General features: G+C 38.4%; 1 protein-coding gene across 1 annotated transcript in view; it reads right to left on the reverse strand.

Annotated features, from left to right (window-relative positions):
• The window catches only part of LOC135108414 (inositol 1,4,5-trisphosphate receptor type 1-like), a 151,472-nt gene extending 133,114 nt beyond the window's left edge, over positions 1 to 18,358 (reverse strand). Inside the window, 4 exon segments of the mRNA XM_064019369.1 lie at positions 8,124 to 8,239; positions 8,572 to 8,642; positions 15,315 to 15,601; positions 18,277 to 18,358. Of these exon segments, the coding sequence (XP_063875439.1) occupies positions 8,124 to 8,239; positions 8,572 to 8,642; positions 15,315 to 15,409 (282 nt within the window). The 5' untranslated portion in view covers positions 15,410 to 15,601; positions 18,277 to 18,358.
• Between the last annotated feature and the right edge of the window lie 5,547 nt (positions 18,359 to 23,905).

Raw genomic sequence — 23,905 nt, forward strand, 5'->3', positions numbered from 1 at the left:
TTTTTTTTATTTTTTTATCTAATATATCTGTTGACTCTTCACTCCACTTCTTCACACATTTACTCGTAAACATGTCAAATATTTTGCTTGCAAAACATGTTATCAACAGTAATCATACAACGACTGGTTGTATTTCAAGGACAGAGAGAGAGAGAGAGAGAGAGAGAGAGAGAGTGAGAGAGAGACGAGAGAGAGGAGAGAGAGAGAGAGAGAGAGAGAGAGAGATAGAGAGAGAGAGAGAGAGAGAGACTAAATACCATGAAACAGTTTACCTCTCCTCAAGGCGGTCTCAAGTATTTGCCAAACACTCACCAGTTATTTGAGAGAGAGAGAGAGTGAGAGAGAGAGAGAGAGAGAGAGAGATGAGAGAGAGAGAGAGAGAGAGAGGAGAGAGAGAGAGAGAGATGAGAGAGAGAGAGAGAAAAAAACATTTTTGTTATTGACAAGAACCTGTTATCGGGACTCAATTCACGATGCTACGCTGATAGGCTTAGCTCTTTTTTTCCCCCAAGAATATACTCGTATATAAAAAAGCGAATCGATATAAAACTTTGAATGGTTATTTTTTATTTATTTATTATTTTTTTTTTTATGGAGGGGAAGAGGAATGTCGGGGGTTCGTATTGTCATAATCAGCATCCGAGTACCATATCGCACTCACTTCCACTGCGTCTTGTGTTTTTTTTTTTTTTTATCTCTCTCTCTCGGTCGTGGTTCCTCTGATATGCTGACAATCTCCTTGTAAAGCCTGACAACTGAGATTCTTAGCATATTACAAGGCATGGGAGTGAGGAACAATGCCAGACTGAGGGAGTAAGTTTGCCTGGTTACTTGACTCCTGACTAGGATTGTACTTCTAGCCCCGTTTACTGTAGTTGTATTTGTAGTTAATATGGAGCGTGGGTGAAGGCAGTTTTTAGTTTTCGCAAGCATTTCACTGGTCACTTAATACATTATGTAGTGTGTTGCATCAATTTTACAAGATTTTTTTTTTATTCTATGCATCTCAAAATTTGCGATGACACGATGAACTATACTCAAAACAGATCTATTGATGTTGATCCCCCCCTACATTTGCATCCTAGGACCATATCCTCGAACAACTCAGCGCCTTTCAACGGGCCTTGGTGGAAGTTATTGGAGATAGATTAACAAGAACTTATTAGGGAAAACTGCATTATGAGAGCCCGATTAATCATCTCCGGCGCTTAAAAAATACTCATGACAAACCAATGCATTTACGAATACGATTTCTGGATTGTAATGCGTACCTAAACGATTAATAAGTACCTGCACCAGTTTCGGCTCCAACTTCCCCTCCTATTGGTTGAAAACTGCCACTTCACACACTTCCCTTTCATTCAATCTGGGTATAACTTAAAGATGCCCGTGAAACTCAATGAATGTAAAGGTGAGATCTCATAGTCCCACCACAGCCTAAAGATCACCTGTCTACAACCAACGCACTCTGCATCCTCTAAGAAGCACACACCCTCAAAAAAGGCACCGAACTCACCGATGTCAACATGAATAATAATAATTCTCTCTCTCTCTCTCTCTCTCTCTCTCTCTCTCTCTCTCTCTCTCTCTCTCTCTCTCTTGCCTGCATTACCCAAGGAGTGGAAGACACACCAAAAGTTCTCTAATTTTTTTCTCGTACACACACACACACACACACACACACTTCACTTACTCAAGCCTCCTTATTAAAGCTCCACTATTCTCTTACGCTTTTACTTTAACTTTACAAAATAATTATCCCTTTTCCTCTTACTTTTTCATAAATAACAGTTCAAATCCTACTTTTAAATGTGCTTTCTCTTGCTTCCCTTCAGCGTTTATTTCCATATCGACATGTTCCGTCAGGCGTGCACTTCATGCATCCTACCAATCATCTATTTCATCCATACACTGACTGGCACACCCAAAGACACCACTTGAATGCAATAGGAAGATACAAAATGGTGCTGGCAGGTTAGTTTTCTATATTTCTAAAGAACCTGTGCATCCATTTTTAGCTCTCTCTCTCTCTCTCTCTCTCTCTCTCTCTCTCTCTCTCTCTCTCTCTCTCTCTCTCTCTCCTCTCTCTCTCTCTCTCTCTTACTCCACCCTCCCTCCACAGCAGGTCTTTGGCGTGTCTCAGTAATTGGAGTGTTATAAACAACCACCATGACCACGAGAGAAAGAGAGAGAGAAAAAAAAAAAAAAAAGAGTGAGTGGGAGGAAATGAAGCTATTGGGAGAGTCCACGTGTACGATTTGTCAGCAGCAAAACCCCTGAGATTCCGGAAAGGGAGACTATAAGTTCACATTATCGCCACAGCATATTCGAAACGTCACTGTCACTGGCGGACCAAGCACAGTTAACATTGCCCTCAAAGCAAGTTCAAAAAATCGCTCTGCTTCTGTCACCGGCGGAACAAGCACATTTAACAGTCCCCCAACAGCATGTTCAAAAAGTCACTCTGCTTCTGTCACCGGCGGAACAAGCACATTTAACATTGCCCTCAAAGCATGTTAAAAAAATCGCTCTGCTTGTGTCACCGGCGAACCAAGCACAGTTCACATTCCCCCCAAAAAATAGCATATTCGAAACGTCACTGCTTCTATTACCGGTGAGGCAAGTACAGTTCATATTCCTCCCACAGCATATTCGGAACCGTCACTCTGCTTCAGTCATCGGCGGGGGATCAAGCACAGTGTTGCCTCCTCAGCTGGGAAGGCACATCTAGGTACAAGCCACGCCTCCCAGAATACTAATGAACATCTTTGTAATCACACACCAACCATGCACCCACGTGTGACATTTCATCTCCCGGTCATTCATGCAGCAAACCTGTGTTTCTTTCCAGACTAGCTACCGTGGATGTCACAGGGATCCTACCAACAACTGTCATATATCAGCATGAAGTAGATGAGTCAATAAAATAAATAAATAAATAAAAGCCAGTCGTGAAGGGATATGTGACTGAGAAGGTGTGGGAATATGAAACGAAAGAATGAGGGGAAGGAAGGTAAGGAATAAAAAACGCCAGGAAGAGGAGGAGGAGGAGAAGGAAGGAAAGAAATCGAACGCAGCATAAGGCTTCACTCACGCCTTTACCAGGTGGCAGGGAGGCAAGCAGGCAGGGAATGTGAGGAATTCGTGGCAGAAACGATCGGGGCACTGGAGAGAGAGAGAGAGAGAGAGAGAGAGAGAGAGAGAGAGAGAGAGAGAGAGAGAGAGAGAGAGAGAGAGAAATACTTGAGGCTTTATGGATAACTTATCACCAAGCAGACATAAACAGCAACACTAGAGACGTATGTAAAGCAAACAGCACTCACCTATCTGAACGAGATGATAACGAAATGTACTGTATCAATGCTTCGCCCAAGATTAAAATATGCAGCAGAGCTATGACCACCGCACGAATTAAAGGGTATAACGAATAATCAAATATACAAAGGAGCACAAAGGAGAGATATTATGACAGACGGACGACGGTTAAGGCAGACTCCCAAACCTAGAAGGAATAAGGTGAAGGGGAAATCCATTTATGGGACTCACCCTCAGAAAAGGTCATGGAAAGAATGTTCACTTGCAAGAAGAAGGGTAAGAAAATGGAGTTGTCTGTAAAGAAACACAGGTATCTGAAATAACCCAAATGACGAGTGGTCCAAGGAATACTGAAATATTTAGGTCCGTATTCAGAAAGGCTTCGCTCTCTAACCACGACCATTTTCAAAAGCCACAGAGATTATTAGTCGGGTTCTCAAGACAATTTATCAATTTATCGTGTTAAAAATGCAGAAATTTCGTTAGTCTATATCTACAAAAACATAAAAACACCCTTAAGAATCCGCGTAAGGTCAACGAGAGCCTCTGGAATGAATGTAGTGGAGGTCCCGCGCAGATTTTTTCTGAAAATGGTCCTTAAGGTCATGAAAATGGAAAACTACGAGTTTTCTGGAATGTTTAAACTAGATAGAAACAACTACACACACACACACACACACACACACACACACACACACACACACACACACACACCGAATTTAGTGTTTAACCTTTTCACTGCCTCACGAAACAATTAGCAGCACCAGAAGCAATGCGTGAAGTCTTTATAAGCATCTACAAGAAAGTTAACTACCAAAAAGAATACATTTTGCAAATTGTTCCCAGTTTAAAGATTGGATGTGGCTGCAGAACAAGTCAAGCTGTCTCAGAGTGATTGGTAATCCGGGAAAGGTGTACCAAGTGGCAATCAAAGGGTTGAAAAAGCAGCTGGACCTTATACACTATACATACAGCCTACATAACGTTACACCCTTGACTCAGCATGGCTTTCAGCTCACTTCTTGAACCTACACCCAGATGACTGGAACACGTGCAGGTGAGTTACTGGGCCGTTGTTTCCACCAGCAGAAATAACGCTACGGCTGTTATTTCCATGTTTCCAAATAAGAGCGTTCACACATCTCTTTTTGAACCACAACTAAACATTTCTAAATACACTGTACACACTGCATACTAATAAAGATAGCATGTATGACGAGAATATACAAAATACATGGTCTAATTAAAATGCATGAGCGCAATAACTATGTCCCTCAGTTCCCGCTGTTTTAGAATATCTTTTTTATGTCGTGTCCTAACAAAGAAGGGCAATTTACGTGTGGCTTCTGGCGACGTCACAGAGAGGACCGTTCAGAAACCAGACTTCCTGGCCACCCTGGCGCACACACATCTAAGCGCAAGGGTGCCCCATTACGGTACACGGCACATTTAATTCCAAGATGTTTACCTGACTTAAACGACTTGAGAGAGAGAGAGAGAGAGAGAGAGAGAGAGAGAGAGAGAGAGAGAGAGAGAGAGAGAGAGAGAGAGAGAGAGAGAGAGAGAGAGAGAATGTACAGACGAACATAGATAAATCCTGTAGATAGATAGATAGATGGGCAGACAGACAGATAGATACACATATAGATAAATAGACAGATAGGCAGACATACAGACAGATACACAGACAGATAGACAGACAGCGTAGTTGCTCCATCACTATGAACCGTGATGGCTCATTCTCAAGTTTCGGAGCCTCGCCAATAATTTTAACAAGCTCTAGTGGGAGTCTGTGGGTTTCAAGGATGTTTCTATGATTCTACAATACTGCGTCATCGACGAGAGAGAGAGAGAGAGAGAGAGAGAGAGAGAGAGAGAGAGAGAGAGAGAGAGAGAGAGAGAGAGAGAGAGAGAGTAATTATCTCTGTGGTCTTTGGAAATCATCCTGAAGGTGACTCAAGCACAGTTTCAACATGCGGGTTCTGAAGTTCTCTACACACACACACACACACACACAAACACACACACACACACATCTTTAAAATAGGATGCAGTAATGCAACAAATATTCACACACAAGCTTGCATTACTATACAAAAAATAAGTAAATTAATAAATAAATAAATAAAATAAAATAAAATAATGGAATATCTCGCCTCCAGTTCTAATACTGCATTCATTCAGCATGTTGTATTCTTGTCTGTCATCACGTACGTTTAGTTAGTGTGAATAAACATCGTCACTACGATTTACCCTTGAAGCTACAACGATTCGGTTAAATTACTTGGTAACTTTGCCGGATGCAGAAACACCGATAACTATACGATCACACGTACTAATACACACACACACACACACACACACACATGCATATGCACAGGTATACCTCCTACGCGGACGGCATTAAAGGTGATGGATGTAGCACAGCAATACATCCAATACATCCCAAATCACATTAATGCATATCCGACAGGGCGGCGATTTTTCCGTTTTCCCCTTTACTTTGCCGCTCAGCCTCACTCAGGAGAAGCCAGCAGCAGTCAGCGGTGAGTGAAGGTAAACAGCGGGGCGTCGGACTGAGGGACCGGGTAAACAGCGCGAGGGAGGGGTGTAAACATACTTGCTCGGGGGGGAAGCTATATTAGGACTGAGTCGGGTTGGGAAGAAGCTAGAGAAAGGTAAACAAAAACTTAAGTTGGCTAGTTAATGGGAATAGGAAAGTGACGACAAAGGGAGCGGTAAGGCCAAGGCAGAGTGGCGCGGAGCTGATGACGTAATAAGAAAACTGGTACAAAATCATAGAGATCGACTAGGAAATTACCTGGACTTATGGTAATGAAGGTAATATTATTTAGGCAAAAGGAAGCATTTCATGGATGACATCATTATACAGGACTTAACGTGAAAAGACGAGACCTGCTAGCGCTAGATTTGTGTAAGGAAAGTAAATTAAGTAAATAAGTATATAAGCAAACAAATAAACAAAACAACAACAAGCGGCTGACAATTTTTCCTCCTTTATCCCAAGCTCTGCAAGGTTTCGAGTACTGCATAACGAAAATTTTTAAAAAATCCCGATTTCCAGTGATATACGGAGTTGGCATTTGATGTTTCACTAATTCAGGTGGACAAAGCAATGAAAATACGACTGACAATAACTCTATATTTTTTTCTTATTATTATTTATTTTTTTTTTTTTTATTAAATACAAGTCTGGTAATGAATGTAAGAAATGTTAATTGCGAAACACCGCGTGACCGTGACTGTAATGTAAAAGATATCAAAATTTTGGAAAGCAGTTTTCAGATCGAACTCAGGAGGTACAGAGGCTGATTACACGCGCGCACAAACGCATGCACACACTTGCGCACACAAGTGGGCCTTTTTTAGTTCATGATTTTTGTTCCCCTTGGCCCTTACATTATATATATATATATATATATATATATATATATATATATATATATATATATATATATATATATATATATATATATATATATATATAAACTGGGGAGAAAAATAAAAGTAGCTCGGCAAAATACATAAAAAAAAACTAACTTGGGGAAATGTATCAAGTTAATTGTTATCTCAGTTATCTCTTTGGTCTTTTATCTCGTGATTCATGAAAGTTCGTGATACCAACCCCTTAGGCTGATAATGACAATTTTGTTACCACAAAGTAAATAAATAAATAAATAAAAGTGAATGTACAGATGCTGATGTGGATATAAACTTTTTTTTATGGATACGTGTGTGTGTGTGTGTGTGTGTGTGTGTGTGTGTGTGTGTGTGTGTGTGTGTGTGTGTATATATATATATATATATATATATATATATATATATATATATATATATATATATATATATATATATATATATATATATATATATATATATATATGGGGTGTCCCATAAGTTTCCACACATATGATATCACGAATGCCATTACAAGCATAAATGCAGATTTGTTTGAATGTGTTCTTCAGCAATGGAGGACACTCACTGAAATATGTTTTCAACACAAAGGCAGTCATGTAGAGCATAATATATAAATAAAAATGTCTTTTTTCTATAATTCTATAATTTCTTATAATTTTTCCTATGTATGGAAACTTATGGGGCAACCTGTATATACTTATGGCTGCAGATTATTTTCTTTAATCTTATAAGGCATGCATTTTTTCATTTGCTAAAGGTAACATTCAGCCAAGTCACCCTTACATGTTGCCAGGACACGGGATGTGGACCCAGGTGTAGCAAATTATGAAGTGAACATCTCATGAACACTTAAAAAAATATAAATAAATAAATAAATAAATAAATAAAACTACATGGAGCCCACATTAGTTTACTTATGCAAGGTTTACCATGTCATTTTATGTATATGTACTGTAATGTTCAGCATTATCCTTCAATAATGAGAGTATTACACATGCTCATTCCTCAAGTGCAGAAGACTGCAAACGTGGATGTTATTTTCACAAAAACTGCTGATGCAGATGCATGTATTACCCAACAAATTTTGAAGGAAAGAAAAAAATGCAGATATCCAATACATGTCTAGCATACTCATATATGGAGTTTACCAGTTTTACAGGAAGAATCCATAACTGGATGTGGTGAGCGATGACAACCCAAACTCAGTCACACCAGTGAATGGCATCCAGTGCACTAACACCAAACAGGTATGCTAGAAATGCATCCTTCTAACAAACACAATAAATTCTCTCTATCTCTTGACAACTCCCATACACCAGTGAGTGTCTGCACATCAAATATTTGGAACAGGGTGTCCTGGTACTCACATGGAGGCGCTCCAGGAGGCTTGAATCAGTGGCTGAGTTGCCACTCTGCTTTGCTGCATTCCAGAACTGCTTTTGGGCTGAGTAGCGATTACTGGGACAGATGCAGAACAGACAATCTGAAACAGCACAAATGACAAAAAGAAAAATTAGAATGAGATCAATTTACAAAAATAATCACTTGAGTTCAAACTTATTTTTAGCATTTACATCATGAGGAATTGTTATCACCATGAAAATGGATAAAAAAAAATTTAAAATATTTACTCTAACTTAGCTGTGGAAAAAGTGAATTTTCATCAAGCTAACCACCCAAAATGTTTTCGCTTCCTCCATGACATACGTACATATGCAGCACAACAGAATGACAGAAGATGAACCAGGCGTAGCAGAAAATCAGGAGACAGGCAACACAAGTCTACATAGGAGTAAAACAACAACAAACACTCACCCCTGAACTTCTTTGGAGGATTAGTTAGGTCCCCAGCCTCAGGGTTCACCACACAGCGATCATCTACCAGTCTGTAAAAATTAAGGCACAAGGGTCAGTGAGAAAGAAGCATCAGCCAAACACTATCAACCCTCTCTTGCTCTATTACTGTATAACTCACCATCCACTAACGAAAATCCAGTGCAAATGGCAGACATTGCTTTACACACCAGATGCCAAATTGTGGCAGAAGCACAAGGAGCAGTGACTACTTTGAAGATGGTACCCCACTTGAAATTATGAGTATATAGCCAGGTCACCAATAATGCACAATACTCTAATGTGAATTGCATCTAAGGGGGTGATCAGTTTGTTTTTTAAATCATACTCTAGAGCAGGAAACTTAAAACCTAACATGGGGTTGGACCGTAACAAGCCCTAGAAAAGTTCGTAACACAGAGTATGCTACTTTAGTGAGAAGGGCAGGCTGCAGCCACTGAGATGAAGAATGTTGGTTATAAGTAATACACCCAGGAGAGGTATATCTGTGAGGAGGATAGCCAAAGTGACATTGGTTGGGTAGGAATGACATAAATGTATTGAGGGAGGGGGTCAGTGCTGGGCAAGTATACAGCTAGACAGTGGTGAAAGAGGTCAGCTAAGGTGTGGATAGGCAGATGTGGTGAGCTACAGGTGAGTCAGGAAGCAAACAGCTGAATGGGATGGTTAAGCAGATAACAAAATTGAGTAACACTTGTGTATAGTTACAGGACAGCCCTTGGAGGCCACAAGTGTAATGTGACACCTGAGCCTAAACTTTGAAGTCATCCTCCCAACTCTCTCTCTCTCTCTCTCTCTCTCTCTCTCTCTCTCTCTCTCTCTCTCTCTCTCTCATATATATATATATATATATATATATATATATATATATATATATATATATATATATATATATATATATATATATATATATATATATATATATATATATATATATATATATATATATATATATATATATATTAATTCAGTCGTAACAATCTTATTTGGAGCCAATATTTTCTTTGCCAAACGTTTCTGAGACCAAACTAACTACCAAGGGTCATACAAGTCACACTAACTACTATACATCAGTCTCTTGGTCCTGCAAGTCAAAATAAACTACCATGCACCTCTGGCCTGTCCAAAACAAACTGCCATGCATCAGTCTCTTGGCTCAGCACATCTGAGTAACTGTCAGTCTTTTACTCCTGAAAGTCACACCAAAGGTTAAGTAACTTCCCTGTGTCAGTCTCTTGGTTCTTCTTCTTTTTTTTTTTTTTTTAAGTAAGATCACTATATTCAGCATCATGTAAAGCCATTCTATAATTATGTAAAGTACAGTACTTCATCCTTAATAAATAAAAATAAAAATAAAATTCTTGATGGAGTGGTGAGTTTGTAGGTAAAATGCCAAAACAGCAAAACACACGGCTATTTATAAGATTTAATTTTACTTGGTAGATTCACTTGGGTAAAATCACGAGTGGCTGAAATGAAGGATGCAGAAAAGGGTCTAACTACTGTCATGAAATATAAGAGTTGTGCAGAGGGATGAAAAAAGTAAAAGGCTCATGTGGCTGAAAAAGCATGAAAGGGAAGAACACTAACTACCAAGGAAACCTCATGAAGGGGCAGTGTAATCATACTGGGAGAGCTTGGTGCAATGACATCAGTGAGGCACATGGATGGCATGACTAGATTTTCTCCAATTGGCCATAGACACTGAGATGTTCTGAAAATACTGTATATGCATATGTGCAACCTACTTCTTTCCATCGTAGAGCACATTCCTGACTGGTGATGCTGGCTCAGTGACAGCATAATGATAGTGCTATGCTGAATAGTGATCTGTTTATTATTACTGCGAACAATGGACTGCAAGGCTTTGTGATTATATTATCTTCATTGTGTGCACATTCAAAGTAAAAGAAAATTGTACAAATCTTAGAGGAAGTTTCGTTTATATACAACTAGGTAATGTGCATGTGTATACATTATATATATATATATATATATATATATATATATATATATATATATATATATATATATATATATATATATATATATATATATATATATATATATATATATATATATATATATATATATATATTACCATTTAAGTGCTAGAATCTTTTTGCATTACATTTCATATCATTAATACATTACCATATACAGTATTAAAACTTCAAACTCATGTCTCACAGACCACTAACAGACATGAATAACAAAGATGCACCAATTCTTTGGTACCAGTGTCAGCTGCCTGACGCTGGTGACACACTGCACACCATTCCTGAGCTTAGCCAACACTTCTCAACCTGTGCCACATCCTCTTTTTACACTACTGGGTAGAACAGTGATAGCTATTCTGCAAGACTGAGTCACAGGATCTAAATACAAGATCAAGAAAGAAGATAAATGACCTGGAAATTAAGCCCTTGTGAATAATTATTTGAGAGATCATTCAACCTAGTAAAAACACCACAGATGTATGGTAACTGTTATAGTGTGCTCAAGCAATTTTGTCATAAACTGAATGGGAAACTCTCAAACACACACACAAACATATGAGAGCAGATTCACTGGTCTTTTACTCTCATCAGTAATAACAGAGTAAGACTCAATATTGTTCAATGCCTCAAAAAATAAATTCCTTCATTAACTCTACATAATCTTCCAGAAAACTATCCCCTTTTCTTCAATGACACTCCACTGTCCCCCTCTCCTACACTGAACATCCTCAGTCTGTCCTTCACTTACAATCTAAACTGGAAACTTCGCATCTCATCTCTAGCTAAAACAGCTTCTATGAAGTTAGGCCTTCTGAGTCATCTCTGTTAGTTTTTCTCACTCCCCCCACAAGCTGCTAACTCTGTAAAGGGGCCTTATCTGTTCATGCATGGAGTACGCTTCACACGTATGGGGGAGCTTTCATTCATACTGCTATTTTTGACTAGACAGGGTGGAATCAAAAGCTTTTCATCTTAGCAATTCCTCTCCTCTAAATGACTGTCTTCAGCTTTTTTCTCACCACCACAAAGTTGCCTCTCTTGTTATCTCCTGCTATTTTCACACTAACTGCTCTTCTGATCTTGTTAACTGAATGCTTCCCCTCCTCCCACAGCCTGGTTCCACAAGACTTTTTTGTGCAAGGCCCTCTCACATAAAAAATTAATAAATAAAAAATTGTCATTCACTAATAAACTTTCTCACCATTATCACTAAAATCTAGCTAGTTTAGATTTATTAGTTCTGTACCTGACATCCATCCATGACATACTATACTGAGTTTCTGCTATTGTGAGATGCACAATCTTGTTTATCACACTCACAAGATTATTATTATGGCTGAATATCCCATGTAGATGACCAATTCATGTTTTACACTTCTAAAATCACCATAAAATATTCATCTCCCACTGTATTTTTTTCCTTTGTTTTACTCTTTCCACTAAGGTAGAGAACAGTGTCTGGCCAAAAAACATACCCAGAGACAAGGTTAGAAGAAGCCTACCACACTGACCAGACACTGACACCTAACCCCAGAACTGACTGATGGTGCCTCACAGCTTTGATAGCTCATACACACTTCAATTTACCTCATGTAGTTACACCTGCTTTAACTTAGGCTAATCTAGGCTTTCATTTTTAAATAGTGTCAAATGGATGTGCTACAGTAGCCTTCAGGACATGGCAGGGAAAGTAAGGCATTGTAAGAACACAAGAACATAAGAAATAAGGAAAGCTGCAAGAAGTGACCAGGCTTACATGTGGCAGTCCCTGTATGAAATATACTTACCTATTTCCACCTATCATCCCCATCCATAAGCCCATCTAATCTTCTCTTAAAGCTCCCTAATGTCTTAGTACTAACAACATGATTACCGAGTCTGTTCCACTCATCTCAGAGGACACAAATGTGGTAAAGGACTTACGCTGAATGTATGAATAATCAGAAAAAATGGCATATGGAATTTGACATCAGTGAGTGTAGTACTTTCCATGTAGGTAGAAAAATATAAATAAATAATAAAATAATAATCATATTATTTTAGAGGACATTAAGCATAGCTAGATAAACTTAAGACAGAGATTTATGAGTTACAGCATACCACAATCTCAGGCCTCAAAAGTAATGCCTATAACAAAGCAGAGTACTATCTGGTGTTACTGGAAGGAGCAGATATAACAGAACAACAGATGTGATTTTAAAATTACCTATATTTTTTACTATGTGAAAGCTACACTTAGATTATGCTGCACAGTTCTGACCTCCTGATTATAGAATGGGAGTAAACAGCCTTCAATATGGGCAAAAAAGAAACTCCAGGATTATCCAAAAACCTTACCAGGGTAAATTAAGATACCTAAAGCTGCATTCATTGGAAAGACTTTGGTAGAGTTAAATGGGATGAAGTGTTCAACAAAGAACATATAAGTCAGAGGACAATAAGAACTCATACAAATTGTTATAAGTGAACAAAATCATATTTTAAAATGAAGACAAACAAAAAATCAGTTCCCAAATATGGTCATGGGTGAATGCAACAAACTAAGTAAGAATGTGTCAAGTGCAGACACTGCCTACATACATTCATGAGGAGGCTGGATCAATTAATGGACAACGAAGGCAGATGGTAAGCTTTAAGAGTTCAAGAGCTGCCTTGTGTAAGCCAATTAGCCTTCTGCAATCTCATTTCCTGTGTAGGCCAATTAGCCTTTTGTAATTTAATTTCCTTATGCTTTTATGTCCACTGCTATGAAACAGAAATCCTCATTTTATCCTTAGTACCTCCCTCTTACTGAAGAATGGTAGTTCATGCACTAGTGCCTGACTACAATGCAAGAAATCCTGGGTTTAAATCCAGGTCATGATTGGAATTTTTCCAGGATGGCTGCTCACTCCTAGGGCCACCCAGTTTTAAAATGCATACTGGTGTCGTGTTCATAGCTGTCCTTTTTTTTTTTTTTTCAAACAAAAACCTGACTGCTGTGAACACTTTCTAGTGTTTATTTCATCCTTTTAGGCTACTGATATTTGGCTAATCTCTCAACCAAATCTTTAACCATGTTGTTGTGGACAGCATTTTGTGTTCCTAGTTGTCTACTTGTATGCATCTGTCTGCCTGCTAACTGCAAATGCTCAGAACCCAATGTTTACAAACAAGACTGTGTTGATGAGCCTATCTCTCCACTGCTTTCCACAACAACATGGTTAAAGACTTTAAAAGATTAGCCAAATATAGTGATGAAATGGACACTATAAAGGGTTCACAGCAATCTAACTTTTGTTTATGAACAAAGAGTGGACAGCCACATACAAGAGAACACCTATGAACATGACACCAGTAAGCTGTGACTGGGAACATAAAGGTGGCAGAGAAAAGCCACCCTACTACATATGCCAAGGCCCAGTATGGGATGGTGCTATCAGTGCTACACCAATGCTTATGACTAAGTAATGCCTTTGTTTACCTTCCTCTTGTATCTATTTCTATGACAGGAGTGGTTGCAAAATGGGCTTGCAGTTGTTACATGACCATAGTACAGTATAACCACAGCTATCCAGTATTCAACTATCTGGAATTCTCAAGCAACCAAATTTTTTCAAGGGAAATAAATAAAATGTTTTAAAAATCATGAATATTTGAAATTGACACCAGGCAAGCAGTACAAGTGGAATGTTTTGCTTTCCCCACCACTGGCAGCACTGTGAGTACTCCCCGCCACTTGCATAAACAAAAAAGTTTGTTAATTGAGTGTTTCTGCCGGATATTAATACAGTTTCCTTGATTACCCTGCATGCCGAGTCACATCCAAATATAAACATAAACATTGGTTGCATCAGAGCAAACATCAACATTGTCAGTGTTGGATCCTATACTGGTTGATAGGCCTATGCTTGTGGAAGAAAACCCTGATAGCCTCCATCTTCATCTAACCAGTGATATATATGAACAAAATTGGTGTTAAGGAATTAGTTTTACAAGGCATAAATACAGTAGTGAATAAAGAGCATTAGTGTGCGCCCAGAACATTTACGTAAGTGTCAACACATGATTAAGTACAGTCCTTTTATTTTCTATATTTTTATTCTTTTTACTTCTTTTCCTTTCATTTGTATCTGTCATACTTACAAGTGCTAGTGTACAATATTTTACTTTGGTTTTTACTGAAAATAGGACATTTATAAGAGTAACACTCAATCAACCAAAAAATCCAGCTATCAGGAACACACTCTCCCCCATGCATGCCGGATAACTGGGGATATACCATATGTAATATCTGGTTACTGATAAGTTGTGTTGCTGGCATGTCTCCATCACATCATCTGGTCATCCCCCTCTTACCACCAGTCCTTCCATTAGCTGCCCCTGCTATGATGGCAGCTGCAAGACAGGTTTGGAGCAATCACACCATGAAATACAAGAATTGCTCACTTTGCCTCCTGTTACCAGCATACACAGTCAAATGAGTATCACCACTGAGAGTACAAGAGGTGAACTGTACACGGAGCTGATACATGATTAGGATGAGGGGAAAAGTTACTATGAGGAAAACAGTAACTTTTAAAAACAAAACCATAACTATTCTACAGGCTTATGTACACTCCTGTCCCGCACTTTATATCTCAATAAAAATCATTCCACACCATTCATTCATTCACTTCTTTTAAACAAGTATAAAGTAATGTGTACTTTGCAAAAAAAACTCACCCCAGAGTACTGATGAATCCAGATACGCTGCCCTCAGCATACAGGGAGACATGGTCCCCCATGTGCAGGAAGGAAGCAGAACCTTCAGGTCCCATCCTGGTATGTTTATCACTTTTTCAGTTTCTATAGTCTCTGTACTACTCGGGGTCATGCAGTAGGCATGACTTGACGGTGGTGGCCTGGTAGTAGTCCAGGCACTCTTTTTCACCAGGCAATATCTTGTTCCCCACTACTACATCGTTGTCAGTACCAGTACCACCCTGTCAATGCCACCTGAAGCTCAGGTTCTGAAGTGAGACAGCAGATACTTTTCATCAAGCCTTATCATGACTGACTGGTAATTTCGTACTACATAAGAGAAAATACCAACACCACAAGCCATTTTAGTCAGTCACTCACGCCGCCTTCAATGGAAAGCTAAATACTAAATACTTCTTACTGATATGATCTAGCAAGATCCTAAAATTTTATACAAGAAACTGACATCAGATTTCATAAAAAAAAAAAAAAAAGGCAAATATCCAAAAGTAGAAAAACCATCTTCAAATGAGGACATGCTTAAAAACATCAATAGGGCCATTCAGTGATATCTGCAGGCACCCCAGTGTCAATTATCTTAGTTTTTAGCAGCCTCATTGATGCATGTACAGGAGACTGCACAAAACTACCTTGAACTGAGTATTCTAGTATTCTATAAAGACTTAACTTCCTTTCATCCCTCTAACCTACCTATCTTACTAATGTGAGAACTGAGCAGTACCTTCAATCTTTCATTCCTTCTACTAATAAATTGAACCACATATCCTTTGTGTCTTTTCACATTCCTGCATTTTTAACTTCTAAACAGTAAATATCTCTGCAACTAAGCTGACATTCTCTGGACTCTGATGGCACTGCCTTTCATGAAATAGCAATTCTGTGGGATTTTCTAATAGTTTTATTGCTTATGACCAATCTTCCCTTCATAAAGTCTTACCAAAAATCAGAAATAAAAATGCAAAAATACACCTGACTACTTCCAACATGTAAATCAAGCTGAGATAGTTAGGGATGCCTGTATTGCGTGGAACCTTCGCCAGACTGGATGTCACATTGCAAAATTGGGCACTACCCCTTCAATGAACTACTACTGTATACCATTTTCTTCATATATACTTTTTTTTAGGTAAGAGGACCAGAACGCCTAACTTCATAGAAGCTGTTTTAGCTGGAGGGGATGTGAAGTTTCAGTTTAGATTATAAGTAAAGGACAGACTGAGGATATTCAGTTTAGAAGAGGAAGATAGTTGAGTGTAATTGAAGACGAGGGGATAGTTGTCTGGAAGGTTGTGTTGAGTTGATTGATGGAGGAATTGAGTTTTTGAGGCATTAAACAATACTGAGTTTGTTTTGCCTCAATCAGAAATTTTAGAGATCAGAAGTCAGCTGTTCTGTGGCTTCCCTGTGCAACTTGTTTAATATCCTGAAGGGTTGGACATCTACAAAAAGACATAGAAATTACTAAAGCTGTGCTTGAGATCACAGTAACTTATGCTCAAGGATATTTAAATTTCAATGCAAGAAAATAATGAATCGCCCCATTAAACACGAATAATTTTGTCCCACTATGGATTAAGAGCTCAGTTCTTAGGTGAAGTCTCCACCTATGCAATATCCAGCCAGTGATTTCTTTCAGAGCAAAATGAGCAAAACTGCAAAACACTGCCTATGACTTGAGGACAAAGAGAATCACATTAACCTGCAAGAAGACCTACACCTGACAAGACCTAGCCACAGACAGGGAAGTGACCACCAGCAATCTAAACAACTGTAATACAAAAGGCTGCAAAAAATTTGAGGCTCAGAGTTTGTGTTCCCCAAACTGATTTACAGAATATTCTGAAGAAATATGGCAAAATTACAAGTAGAGTTCTAGGAATCTGTTTAAAACTCAGAAAGAACCATAAAAGAATCTTCATGCACAAGTAACACACTGAAAAGATATTACAGATAAGAAGCCCCTCTAACCAAAAAAATTAAATACATTCAGGATGGAGGAGGGAAAGCTAAATGTTAAAACTTATTTTTATTTCATTAAAAACAAGAGATCAATGACTTGAATTGCCTTTCACAATGGACTGTGTGTGTGTGTGTGTGTGTGTGTGTGTGTGTGTGTGTGTGTGTGTGTGTATATATATATATATATATATATATATATATATATATATATATATATATATATATATATATATATATATATATATATATATATATATATATATATATATATATATATATATATATATATATATATAAAACAGTACTTTGGGATCTCCTAAGCTCGAAGCAAAAAGAACTTTTAAAAGAGACCTGTACACTCACTAATTATGACATAAGAGTGAAGACACAAGAGCTTCTAAGTCTAGTCCTGAAAATGACGGGATGTCGATTACGGAAAATCTGTTTTGAATCGCATATCTACTTATTACTTCACTGTCCCTCGCTCCGTCCTGTTTACCACCTCCTCCATCCCTAAGGAAACAACGATGCGGCTCAAAAAATCACGGTCAAGATCCCACAATTTATCACCGGGAGAGCAGGTTGGGGTGTGGAGGGAGCAAGGGTGGGGGGGCAGGGAGGGGCGGGGCGAGGTGAGGCTCAGCAAGCTCTTACGCTATCAAGTTTAAGTGGTGCTCCATTTCCCTCGTCCCCTCCTCTCCCCTCACTACCTCCACATTGTGCACATGGGAAATACAATGACACCTGTGCCTCATCAATGAACACAGGTAACAGTATCGTGAAGGGTGGCGGTGACAGTAAGGTATCTAGCTCATTCCCCTCAAACCCACATATGTTTGGTACTACCCCCACTTTTCACGTAAGAGATTTACCCTCTAGTTCTCTGAATAAGAAACACTTTGATCTCTAGGCACTATGGTGTGTCACACACCGGAAAGGGAGGTCACAAAGGTGATAGACACACGAGCAAGAATCCTCCTGGGAAAACGAGCGTGTCCTCTTCACGACCAGCGACAAGCACACACTGCGCCTGGCGCCTTCCTGCCTTTCCCCCTCCCCCTCCCTCTCTCCACTCCCACCCTATCTCAGCACCACTGCCAGACCAACAATCATAGCCCTATGACATTCTCTGTCTTCTCTTCATATATGAATCTGTTCAGAATCTTCGATATTGTAATCACATCGAAGCCCCATCCTAAAAACAGGAAAAAATAAAGCACCGGATTTTATCACAATACAATGGATACACACTTTTAGCACTGCTACAGTAGAAGTACTACAGGTGGTTGGAGAGCTGCCAGATTATTAATTTTGATAATACATTTAAAATATATACTTCCTGTTTATTTTCAGGAGGGTTAAGTGTATGCCACTGTAATGACAATATGAACAATATTTATCATAATCTACAAGAAAGCAGGAAATGCCATGTTGTGACATGTTTTTTGCTCTTTTCTCGCAAATTATATTCATTCTTCAGGATAAAACGAGTATTATTGTAGGAAACTTAGACCATGTTATTGACAAATACATATTGTCCTGTGTTAAATATGGTATTACTCAACAACAGCGTTTCTAACATAAATGAAATGCAATTTTGATAGCAGGAATACTGAAAAATATTATTATTTTTTTTTTTCAAACTCACTCTCAGAACGATTACTATTGTTATTTTATTTTATTTATTTATTTATTTATTATTATTTTTTATACTGAAAATATATCCATCTCGCACAGAGGACACACATTACAAGTTACTTGTATGGAAAACACAGCTTGATGGAAAAGGGTGTCAAAATAATAAGATTCGTAGAAAAACGAGTTTTTTTTTTTTTTCTTAGCTGCATTTTTACATTATTATTCAAAGAAGAACATATACTTTAAGTTTCATAAAATAAATTCATTTCTTACATTACCCCGATAAATCGGACTGCTCTTCTGGTATCGAACCTGTCTTGACGCTGCCTTACTTTTTTTTTTTTTCTTCACTAACTGCTACAACATTCAATCCGTATAACACCATCTCTCCTCTACTAAACCTCATCTTTCCCTCACTGAAACACAGGTGTCTGAGGCAACCGATAGTAACCCTCTGTTCTCTCCTATTCTCTCTGTCCACATCTTCAATCCAAAAGTGAATGTTGCGCCTTATATGCGCAATGACTTCACTTGCTCTTGTGCCCACGCTCTTGAATCTTCTGAATTTTCCACCATCTGGCTACAACTACAGAGTCACTGTCAAACTAAATTTATCTGTGATATATATCTCTCACCTAACTCCTCTGACTATAAAAACTGATTATCTTCCAAAGTGGAGTACATCCTGACTCGCTTCCCTTTTGCGAAGATCTTCATTCTAGAGACTTCAATAGCTTAGGCTTTCCTCTCCCTTCACTGACTATCCTGGCGAACCAGCTTTTAACTGTGCTATCTTCCATGACTTTCAGCAACTGGTGCAACACCCTACTCGTATTCCTGGCTGTCTTTGAGATTTTTGACCCTTTAATTTCTAACCTCTAATATTTCTGCTTATGCTGCCAATTCATGTTACATATGCTTGTTCTTTGAAAATTGGGTTAAATTTTGCATTGAGTTTGATTTCTCTCAGGAAATCTGCATTATTCCTGATACACTGTATCTACAGACCCTCAGTGCAAAATTCCTCTGTCAGAAATTGAATGATGCTGATTAAACGGGTGAGGACATCAAATTCTCCCAACAATTTTTCTGCCTCTAAGAGCGCCAATTCTCTTGCATCAATGTTCTTTTCCTAGGAAAAAAAAAAAAAAGGTGACCAAGGCTATGCTTTTGGAACCAAGGATTCTCTTTAGTTGCATAAAAATACATATTTTATATTTTTCAATACCAGGTATAATAAAAAGATGCCAAAACTGAGGATTTGGCATCCAACATGCCAAACTGGCATCCCTGGTGGGACTGCCAGACTGGTCAGTGGCCATGGGTACCTAGATCATAGTGATCTGAGTATGGTGGGGGTGGCTTTGGGAAGCCAGAAATCTGGATTCACAGTGGTCAGATTGAGTTGGTTATACTGTTGAGTTAATGACATTTGTTTGAAATGCCCAAGGCTTTGGTTGTTCCAGTTCATGGTGGTCTAGAGAAATCTGGAGATCATTATAGAGAAGTCCCTTATAGCTAGATTTCAGTGTAATACAGTTTATCCCAAGCACTCCTGGGGGACCCTTAGTGGCAAGGCACTTCTTAGTTTGTGTATGCCTTGAGCTGGCTGTCTATGTGGTAATGCAAGTTGACTGACTAATGGAAAAAATAGATGTCTATTAATGTCAAAAGTGTGTTAAAATTAATGTAAACTAGTTTCAATGTATAGTAGAATTTATAGAATTGAAAAGGCTCTGTAGTATAAAAGTACATGTGGTTCTCTTGTTGCCATAAAATTTTGTCACTTGTCGCTGCCTTCCCTTTCTTGGCTCTGCTGTGAGCATCATCAGTGTCTTTAGCTTTTATGCTGTAAGACAAAAGACATGTTATCAATATTCCTCTTCAGTGCATAACTGAATATTCAAATAGCTTTTAGTGCAACAAAAAATATTACAGAAATGATGGGGAGAAAAGAAGGAAAATGAATAAAACACAAGATAATAGAAATATGACAAGTATGCCTCTGCTGACTGAAAAGATCTGTTTGGAAGTACTTTTCTGATCTTTTCCTGGAATGACTACTGTTTCCATCTGTTTGTCTCATTAGCTATATCTCTGATGCTTCAGTATCCTCTGGAAATATCCTTCAAAAGGCTAGCCATGGCAGAAGAGCATCCATCTCTGGCCATTCAAGCATTACCATCTTACCTGTTCAATTGCTGTACCTCTAGCAACATCTCTCACTCATTTACTTTTTCACCTTATCTTTCCATCTTCCAGGTGTCCTTTCTCTTCTATTACACCTTCAGCTCTGTTCATCTACACTCTGTATACAAACTCTTCACTTTTCATTCTCTCAGTATGGCCATAATATCTCTGCATATTCCTTTTCACCCATTCTACCACTCCACAATTTACGCTACCTGCCCAGGTGTTGATTTCACATCTCATACACATTCTTATTGGTCTCATTCTCCCATCCTGTCACTCTACATGCTCCCCTCAGATGACTGACTTCTACAGCACCACACCATACACTCTGTTGTGTCTTCACCCAGATCCAGGTCTCTGCACCACATGTGTCCCATACATGTATTCTCACTGCCAAAGAAAGTGGCACGCTTTCATGCCATGCGTACCAAAGTTTTTTTTTTATTTATTTTTCTTGCTGTAAAGAATGGTGAGGCACTCAGATGACACTTTATTATAAGTAGCTCTTTTGGGCAAAACCTGGCTTCATCCAGGGCAGTTTGCTTCACTGGGGTGGACTTATCATTATTTTCTCGGCACCTTTTCAGCTGACACTGCACACAGTGCACAGCTCTTTGTGGCAGTCTTATCTCCCTAGAAATCTTCTTAAACCCAAAGCCACACTTTTGGAGGGAATCAATAAGGGCTATATTTGTTTGAGATATGTGCCATTAAATTATAAACCCTAACATCAATATGAAATGTGTAAAAAAATTTGTCACAAGTTCCAGTCAAGTGGGACAAGTGTGAGTGCTCCTTAATGGAGCTCAGCTTAGTCAGCTGAGTGATAACATGTAGAGATGTGACTCTAGAAAAATGTTCAAACATTAAAAAGTAAAAAGAGACCTTTGTGGAAATACAAAATGGGAGGAAAAATAATACCAAAAAGTAATGAAGAAAAAATTTGGGAGTAATGGTTTAGGACACACTATCACCTGAAAGGCACATAAACAGAATATTCAGCTCTACACATAGCTTGTTAACAAACATCAGGGTGGTGTTTAACTGTTTAGATAAAGAAATGATGAAGAAGATTTTAACAAGCATGGTATGTCCTAAAACTGGAATAGGCAGCAGTAGTTTGAGCTCCTCATAGAAAAAAAAGATATACAGAAACTGAAAAGAATACAGAAGATAGCGACAAAGATGGTACCAGAATTGAAAGGCTTAAGCTATGAAGGAAGACTTGAAGAGATGGGTTTACCAACACTACAAGAGAGAAGAGAAAGAGAGACCTGATAGCAATGTACAAATTAGTAAACAATATAGAAAGAATAGATAGAAATAACTTGGTATCCTAGATGGAGGAGGGAGAGAGATGAATGAGGGGGCATGGGAAGAAAATAAAGAAGAGTGGATGTTCAAGTGACATCAAGAAATACAGCTTCCCTTATAGAACTATTGAAATCTGGAATGATTTGAAGGAAGAGGTGATTGTGGCAAACAGTGCACACATGTTTAAAGAGAAACTGGATAAATATGGTTATGGAGACAGGACAAAATGAGCTTTGGCTTGTTACCTGTACAATACAACTAGGTAAATACAACTAGTTAAACACACACACACACACACACACACACAGCTGATCATGGCAGCCAGTAGGACACCCACTGGAAGAGAAGTCTTGGATTTTAGTGGATTTCCAGAGGATGATGGCCAGTTGCAGAAGAAACTGAATGCAAGGAGGTGAAGGTTGAAGAGATATGGGAGAAGGTAAGAGACCTAGAAGTAAGAAATATGGGAAGTTGAAACAAGAAAACAATACACTAAGAAAGGAATTAGAAAATGAAGAGAAGGTGCTGCAGATAGAGTTAAATGATAAGGAAAACCAAATTAGAATGCTGAAAATGAAAATGGGAATGATGGATAAAACAATGAAGGCTAGAGAAATACAAATGAGTATGCTGGAGGAAAGGATGAAAAAAGATTGAAGTCCAAGACAAAAAACAGGGATAAGCAAATTAAGGAAAGCCAAGAACAAGTTAAGGAAATGGCAGAAAGATCCGTAAATAAGTGCAAGGAGTTGGAGAAAAAAGTGAGTTATACAGAAGTGGTGAAGGACCAGAGGAGTAAAGAAGGCTTGACAAAAGAGGTTATAAAGGTAATAAAGGAAAAGGAAAACCTGGTAAGAGACACTAGATAAAACGAAGAGCATAATGATCTTTGGCCTGGAAGAAAGTGAGATAAAAAAATTGGTATAAAAGAGAAGCAGAACAAAGAAAAACAGCCATCAAGATTTGATTTGGAATTATCAAAAGAAGCAGTTATTATAGAAGACATGAACTATAATTGTCCATGAGGAAAAAGCAACCGTGTCATGATAAGGTTTTGTATTAAAGAAAAAAGAGGAAAGTAGATGTGGAGATTATAAAAGTGAAAGATTTAATTATGGTAAGTCAAATTTTGAACAAATGAGGAGATATTTTAGTGAAGCAGACTGGAGTACACTTATCACAGCAAGTAATGTGCAAAAGGAGTGGGAAGGTTTCATCAATATTTATGAAGGGGGAGTGAAAAGATATGTACCGAAAGTAGAGATAAAGAGAAGATATAACAATGACTAGTATAATAGAAGATGTGAAATAGCTAGGGAGGAGAGGGAAACAGCATGGAATAGATGGCGGAGGAAAAATACACAGGAGCTATGGCAAAACTACACAACTACAAGAAATGAATATGTAAGGGTTATTAGAGAAGAATGGAAAAATTATGAGAAAGATGT

The sequence above is a fragment of the Scylla paramamosain genome, chromosome 17 (genome assembly GCF_035594125.1).
Source record: "Scylla paramamosain isolate STU-SP2022 chromosome 17, ASM3559412v1, whole genome shotgun sequence".
Classification (NCBI taxonomy): Eukaryota; Metazoa; Arthropoda; class Malacostraca; order Decapoda; family Portunidae; genus Scylla; species Scylla paramamosain.